General features: G+C 46.1%; 1 protein-coding gene across 1 annotated transcript; it reads left to right on the top strand.

Moving 5' to 3' along the window:
- Window positions 1–919: 919 nt before the first annotated feature.
- On the top strand, window positions 920–2,292 carry LOC117887608 (butyrophilin subfamily 1 member A1-like). The gene has a single exon (XM_034790253.1). It carries the CDS (start codon window positions 920–922, stop codon window positions 1,565–1,567), a length of 648 nt encoding a protein of 215 aa, XP_034646144.1. The 3' UTR covers window positions 1,568–2,292.
- The last annotated feature ends 5,866 nt before the right edge of the window (window positions 2,293–8,158 follow it).

Raw genomic sequence — 8,158 nt, 5'->3', positions numbered from 1 at the left:
GGGTTTTGGATCTTGATTCACCAGGAGTTGGTGGGAGGAAGGAGGGGAATGGTTAATTTCCCCTTGTTTTAAATCCAAGGGGTTTGGATTTGTTTTCACCAGGGAATGGGTGAAGGTTTTTCAAGGCTTCCCAGGGAGGGAATCCATTGAAATGGTGGCAGCCGAACCAGAGCTAAGCTGGTAGTTAAGCTTAGAAGTTTTCATGCAGGCCCCTACATTTGTACCCTAAAGTTCAAAGTGGGGATCCAGCCCTGACACAAGCCTTTCTAATATTACCTTCAGGGTGGTCAGGAGCGAGAGCCTCCTGGTTGTCACACCCTTCCCCATTTCACCTGGCTCTTCTTCAACATCCTACCTGTCCTTTGGGTAGGGCTGGGCTCTGCCACTGCAGGTGCTTTGTGGATTGGGGAGATGGTGTCTCTCTAGTGCTACCACCTGCAGCCCTCTCACCTCTCTGGGCTGGGGAAGGGGCTACCCCACCCAGTGGCATCTCCTGCTTCCAGTTCACTGACCTTGAACCACTGACTCTTCCCCCGTGCTGCATCTTCATCTCTGCTCCCAGGCCTGGAAGTGGAGGATGCATTTATGGGAGGAGACTCCCTCTCGGATTTAAAGTTGGTACCTGCCTCCTCAGGTCTCTCCTAATTACAAGCTTTTGCTACCTTCCTTGCCAAGTCTCTGTTGTTGGGAATGAAGCAGCCCCCGCTGGGGAGTAGGGAGCTGCAGCCTCTATAACCAAAAGAGAATGTACAGAAGTGGATCCCATTACACTAGGGTGACCAGATGTCCCAATTTTATAGGGACAGTCCTGATTTTTGGGTCTTTTTCTTATATAGGTTCCTATTACCCCCTACCCCCTGTTCCAATTTTTCACATTTGCTGTCTGGTCACCCTACATTACACAGGCTGAGGTACTGCCATGACAGCTTGGCTCAGGCAGCTCCTTGGGATCCAGGACTGTCCCAGCCAAAGCAGGGATGTTAGGGATTGTGAGAAATGGTCCCAGACTCCCCCAGGGCTGAGCTCTGCTCCTAACGCTCTGACTCTCTTCCCAGTGAATGTGACTCTGGATCCAGACATGGCTCATCCCCGACTCATCCTGTCTGAGGATCGGAAAAGTGTGAGATGGGGAGACACATGTCAGCTTCTGACCACCAATCCTGAGAGATTTGACTCTTGGGCTTGTGTGCTGGGCTCTGAAGGATTCATCTCAGGGAGACATTGCTGGGAGGTTAAGGTGGGGGACAGAGGATTCTGGGCTGTGGGAGTGGCCAGAGAGTCTGTGAGGAGGGAGGGAGAAGTCAGCTTTAACCCTGAAGTGGGGATCTGGGCTGTGCAGTGGTTGGGTCTGTTCCAGGCTCTCACCTCCCCTGCAACCGCCCTGCCCTTTAGCCAGGTGCCCAGGAGGATCCAGATTTGTCTGGACTGTGAATGGGTCCAGGTGACATTTTTTGATGCTGATAACAAGGTCCCAATCTTCACTTTCCCACCAGCCTCTGTCCCTGGGGAGAGAATCTACCCCTGGCTCTGGGTGGGGGCAGGATCCCAGCTCAGACTGTGTCCCTGAGACACAGGGGGTGGAATATTGCACTGGGGACCCTGAAATCAGCCTCTCGAGCCTTAGAAACTCCAGTCTTTATGACCCTGGAGTCTCATGTCTGGACTGTGAAACCATAGAAAGAAGCGAGTGATCGAGATGGAGAAGCCAATCTCATTGTCCAAGGAACTGTTTAGACTGTTTGTCACTATCTTCTATAGTCCAGGAGGACTCTTGGGATCTTCAGTCAGACAGTGTCACTAATACATGGGGGGAATAAAAAAATGGGCTTCCCTAGCTGCAGTCATGCTAGTCTCTATGACCCTAGAGGACTCCCCTGTACCCAACCCTCTGGTTCATAATTCCATCTCCTCCCCCTCCATCTCTGCAGCACCAGGGGTTGTGGGAGGTGGGTGGGGTGGAGTGAGGGAAGAACCCTTGAAGCTGCAGCAGAAGCAGAGGGTCACTGAGGGGTAGGGAGAGATGTGGGGTTTTTGAGGGAGAATTGCCTATCAAGCTATCAGCTCAGTTTCGCAATATATCCTAGCTACTCAACACTCAAACCTAATCCCTAACAACTTGGGAAGCCTGGACCGTCAATTCCTCGGGCATGCCAGAGACAAGGCTGGTCCTCCGTCTCATATTAATAGGTCTTCAGGGAAGGGTGTGAGTATGCTAGCTTTAGTAGTCTTTTAGAATAGAAATGTTACCACCAGGGATCATAGAATTGTATTACTTCTTTGTGACTCTGTGTTTTGTAGCATTTATGCTTCTTTCTTTTATTTTAATAAAGATCTTAACAAGTTGGTATTCTCCTCAGTATAAGTGTCCTTGCCACATACCCCGAGAGTCCTCTCACGATATTGAACTCTCTGTGGTCTCCATCCCTGTAGCCTGAATTGGGACAAGAACCTAAATTATCTTCTGATCACATTAGTGGTGAGCCATAAAATTCTGGTTAACACTGCAAAGGTGTGGGAGAGATTCCCACACATCAGCTATTCTTTTTACGTGACAAATCTGAGGACCTGTCCCAGATTGAGGGGTCACTAGAGGAGGTTTTGGGGAAAAAATACAAAAATACAAAAAATATACAAACAATGGGATCTAAATTAGCTGTTACCACTCAAGAAAGAGATCTTGGAGTCCTTGTGGCTAGTTCTCTGAAAACAGCTGTTCGATGTGCACTGCAAGTCACAAAATTTAACAGAATATTAGGCACCATTAGGAAAGGGATAGATAATAAAACAGAAAATGTCATAATTCCACTATATAAATCAATGGTATGCCCATACTTTGAATACTGCATGCAGTTCTGGTCACCCTCATCTAAAAAAAAAAAAAAAATTGGAACAAGTACAGAGAAGGGGAAACCAAAATAATTACGGGTATGGAACAGCTTCCATGTGAGGAGAGATTAAGACTGGGACTGTTCATTTTAGAAAAGAGACAACTGAGGGGAGATATGATAGAGGTCTATAAAATTATGAATTGTATGGAGAAAATGACTAAGGAAGGGTTATTTACCCCTTAACCTAACAGACAAAGTAGGCGTTTCCCAGTGAAATTAATAGGCAGCAGGTTTAAAACTAACATAAGGAAATACTTCTTCACACACTGCACAGTCAATCTTTGGAACTCATTGCCAGCGGAGATTGTGAAGGCCAAAAGCATAACTGGTTCAAATAAGAATTAGACAAATTCATGGAGGACAGGTCCATCATTGGCTATAAATCAAGTTGGTCAGGGACTCAACCCCATGCTCTTGGTGTCCCTAAATCTCTGACTGCCAGAAGCTGGGATCAGACAAGAGGATGGAACACTCACTAAAGTGCCCTGTTCTGTTCATTCCCTCTGAAGCACTGGGGCAAGATGGATCATTGGTCTGAACCAGTGGCTGTTCTTATGTTCTGAAAAGGGTCTGCTACCCTCTTGGGCTACCCTTCCATCCGGCTCTGCTACAGAGTGCCAATTCTCATTAGAGATGGTAGGGCAACCCCCATTTTTTCATGTTCTCTGTGTGTGTGTATATATATATACATATATCTTCCTACTGTATTTTCCACTGCATGCATCTGATGAAGTAGATTTTAGCCCATGAAAGCTTATGCCCAAATACATTTTTTAGTCTCTAAGGTGCCACAAGTACTCCTTGTTCTTTTTGCTGATACAGACTAACACGGCTACCACTCTGAAACCTGTCAGTGGGTCCTGGTGCTTGTCATAACAACAGAGAGCGCATAGTGATCTGGATAGACAATCCAATCCCATTGCAGCCCTCGTCACTTAGTCTGCTTGTCACTATTCTCTGTGGCTGTGGAGGACTCTAAAAGGCTGCTGGGTCAAAGCCTGAGAGAGGGATACTCAGGGAAGGGGATGGCAATATGGTGAATGGAGAGTGATACCTTGAAGACACTGGGGAGGGGAAGCTGCTGTGGGGAGGAGCTACAGGAGGGAACTGGAGACGATGAGCTGACTGTTGGGGAAAAAGAGAGAAATAAACAGAAATAGGAAATGAGTGCTGGAAAAAATTATATATAAAAGTATTGATAGAATGAAAGAAAGGGAAAAGGAAACAGAGCAAGAGAGAGAGATTTACAAAATATTACAGCAAGTGAGACTGTATCTCATTTATCCCATGGGAAGCCTTTTAAAAATCTGTTCACAATATTCGTGGTAATTTTCTGGTTCTTAAAAATCCCTCTTGGCTCCTTTTAAGCCCGAGTTACTTACTATAAATAAAATATTTTTTTAAATTCTTTTTTGTTCCACTTTAATTTTCCATTTGAATATATTTTTAGGGGTAGGATCATGGGATTTACTACTCCAGGTTGTTGTGTTACCCCAGCACTAGTGGGGACTGTGCCTGTCGCTATGATGAGAGTATTGGCTTTACAATGACAGGTTGTTATTCAGCCTGTCTGGGTTTATACTACATATAACCATGTAAACCAGGAACTGATCAGTGTGCTCTGGAGGGAGCCCTCCTGGTCACTGTACTTAGCTTTCAAACGTGCCAGGGTTTGACACTAGCAAGCAATTTATGTGATGAATTGCTGAGCTGTGGAACAGCTGCAGTTCATTGTTGCATTTCACCCCATAAACTACAGATAAAATTGTTTATAAACTCTGAGCCTGTTTGAGATGTTTCCACATTGTGTGACTAAAACAAACCATTAAAATCAGAAACAAAGATTTTTTTAAAGAATACAACAAAGAAACAACTCACACTGAACTATATAACGTTCCCTTCCCTGGCTCAGCTACAGAATTTGAATCATGTCTTTTCAGACACCCAATGCACACTCCACCATTTCAGCTCTGGAAATAATTGCTGTGCTGTTTATAGACCAGCCACTAGAGGGGGACTTGACACTCACTTTGCCAGTGGGTTACACAAGTATTTGCTGGTCATCAGTAGAACATTTGCTAATAGGGGCTGCTAACAGGGAGTTTTGCAAGGGAGTTCTCCAGGTGAAGGAGGAGCAAATACAGCACCCTTTGGGTAAGTGGCTGTCTGTAGTGTGTGTTTGTGCTGATGACAGACAGACTGCTACCAGAGGGTCGCTAATCACTTGCGTTACTGCGGCCCCAACATTCGACTTCCCCACTTCAAAGTGATTAGCGACCCTCTGGTAGCAGTCTGGAGTTGCCAGCTTCCACACCACAATAACCATGTGCTTCTCCACTGATAGGACTGCTCTCATTTTTGTGTACTCGCACTACTGTGCTGGGGTGAGCGCCACACACAGTTCCAGGAAGGTGGCTTTCCTCATATGAAGATTCTGCAGCCACTGCTCCTCATCCCAGATCTGCATAACAATGTGATCCCACCACTCAGTGCTTGTTTCCCGAGCCCAAAAGTGATGGCCCACCCTGTGCAGCTGCTCCGTGAATGGCAAAAGTAATTGTATTTCATCCCTATCCATGTCACCCATCAGGTCAGGCAAGTCTGAATCCTGTTCGGTAAGGAACTTTATGATTAACTGCACTGCCATCTGTGATGTATTAATGATAGTTAGCAGATCACTGGAGAGCAGTGTGGGTTTCATCCTTTCACACACACATGGCTGGGTGGACAGCGAAAAAGGGCCATTGAAAAATGCCATGAACTGAAGCTGGAAGACCATGGAATACTGGGACAGAAAACAATGCATCATGAGATGTTGAGCCTACATCCATGATGAGCTACAAGCCATTCTGCCAACCCAGAAGTCATAGTGGCATAAGGTGGCGAGTAGCACTGTAGGATATGTAAGAAAATAAAAAGGGCAAAATGGAGGAGCAGAACAGGGAAGAGGGTGAGAATTGTACCTATGATTGCAACTGCCCCCTCCCAACCTGGTCTCAGGTTCCTTAAAACTCTGGCTCCCTCTGGTCCCTCTTCTTGGCCTGGCAACTACTTCTGTTCCTCTGCCACTATCGTCACTTCTAGCAAAGACTTGGCACTCCGCAGAGAGCAGCCAATACTGGAGCTCCTACCCCCATACAAGGTCCAGGATAAACAGAACTCCAGTCTGCAAGGCTCTCTGGCCACTTGTCCATCCCAGCTGCAGGAGGCCTGGAAGCATCTGGGGAGTGGCTGCCTAGGACCAAGAAAGGGAAGCCAACTGTGATTGGAAGGAAGCTCTGTCTAGAGATGCTCTTAGGGATGCTAGTAGTTACACAGGCTGCTCTGTAACTGGCTATAATAACAGGCCACATCTTCAGGAGCTATCAATTAGTTTAGATCCATTAAAGTAAATGAAACCACAGTCATTGCACCAGCTGAGAAACTGGCTCAATGTTACTGCTCTTTCATCACATTGGCCACATTACTGCAGCTGTGTAAAGTGAACTGGCCACAGTAAAGTAGCTTCCCCAGGGCTTGATGCTCCCTGGCAGCTAGATGCAGCGTGCTAGCTATTTCAATAAGGAGCAGCCAGAAAACTAATTCTGAGCACTAATAGCAAGAGGGGGAGGGGTCAAATGTTTTTACAGATTGGTCTCCATCTTAGAAAGACTGTCCCATGAAGCAGCTCCCCTCCCATTAACACTCCTGAGGCCACCACAGGAATTGCTGATGTGTAGAAGAAATGTGAATAACACATTGTATATAGGTTGGTTGCCTTTGAATGTAAGTTCCCAACTGGAAACAAGAAGGAAGATCAGCACCATGTGACCAGCAGAGCTCCCAAGTTACTGGATTGCTGTAAGGTTCATCATTTGTGCTAGTTTCAGCTGCTTGTTCTGTTGCTCTTCAAAAGCAGGCACCCTGTCACAGACACACGTGTGAGAGAGGGACTCTTCCGTGAGCCAGCAGCCAATGTCAAAATGCAGCAAACTAAAGGCTAAAATCAATGAGTTCAAATATCACCTGTTGCTTTTGTTGTTTATATTTCCATGCACATCACAACCCTTATAGCTAATAAAACACCACATCCCCACCCTAGAAAACACACAAGAAAACACTAATTCCTGCAATTTATTTAGAGGCTGCACAAGGTCTCTACAAGTGGAACTGGACAGAAAACCCAGGTCTTCACTATGGAAATCCCAAATGCTGGCCACACACTCCTGCTGCCTTTTGGGATGAATACAGAAAATAGATATGATCTGGTTACATATTGTGGTTAGATGTGGGAGGAAGAGAGCCTGAGACTTGTTTAGTCTGCAGAAAAGAGTGAGGGGGAATTTGATAGCAGCCTTCAACTACCTGAAGGGGGTTCCAAAGAGGATGGAGCTCAGCTGTTCTCAGTGGTGGCAGATGACAGAACAAGGAGCAATGGTCTCAAGTTGCAGTGGAGAAGGTCTAGGTTGGATATTCGGAAATATTTCCGAATTATTTCACTAGGAGGGTGGTGAAGCACTGGAATGGATTACCTATGGGGGTTGTGGAATCTCCATCCTTAGAGGTTTTTAAGGCCTGGCTTGACAAAGCCCTGGCTGGGATAATTTAGTTGGTGTTGGTCCTCCTTTGAGCAGGGGGTTGGACTAGATGACCTCCTGAGGTCTCTTCCAACCCTAATCTTCTATGATTCTATAAGCCCTTGTATCAGAGGCCTGGTATGAGACAGGACCTGCTCATAGAATCTGTCAAGAACAGGGCTGATATTGTAGAAAAAAACATTCCTAAGAAGTGCTAATCACAGAGTACTCACGCAAACACATCCCAATATCAAGTGGTAGCAGCACATCTCGATATCAAGGATGGTACAAAAACATTCCTCAAGGATAACAGGAACACACTGACCCCTCCTAAAAGATAAGATCAGGATGACAATACGTAATAGAGATGCTTTGATTGAACCAACATATACGGTACATATAGCCATGTCAGGGGGCAGTAACTGTGTCAGAGGGGCAGTAATAACTTGTTTGTTTTGGAGTATAAAGATGGATCACAGAACGAGTGTCTTTGTCTGGCCTAGGGAGGAACAGAAAGTCCCGCCATTCACTGAGCTGGTCCACTGTTATGGGGATACTTGTATTACTGGTCTGATGGAGTCTGCAGTATACTAGTACTGTGCTATATCGACAGTAAACCTGGCTGGGTGCCTTTGAACCTTAATGGATCTTGTGGTCATTGGGAGGTTCGCTCAAGGTCTGCCATGCCAAACGTCTGCGCAGGACTGGGGCGGT

This window comes from Trachemys scripta, chromosome 14 (genome assembly GCF_013100865.1).
Source record: "Trachemys scripta elegans isolate TJP31775 chromosome 14, CAS_Tse_1.0, whole genome shotgun sequence".
In the NCBI taxonomy this organism is placed as follows: Eukaryota; Metazoa; Chordata; order Testudines; family Emydidae; genus Trachemys; species Trachemys scripta.
Note: the sequence above shows the minus strand (reverse complement) of the source record. Positions and strands in the feature narration are given on the sequence as shown.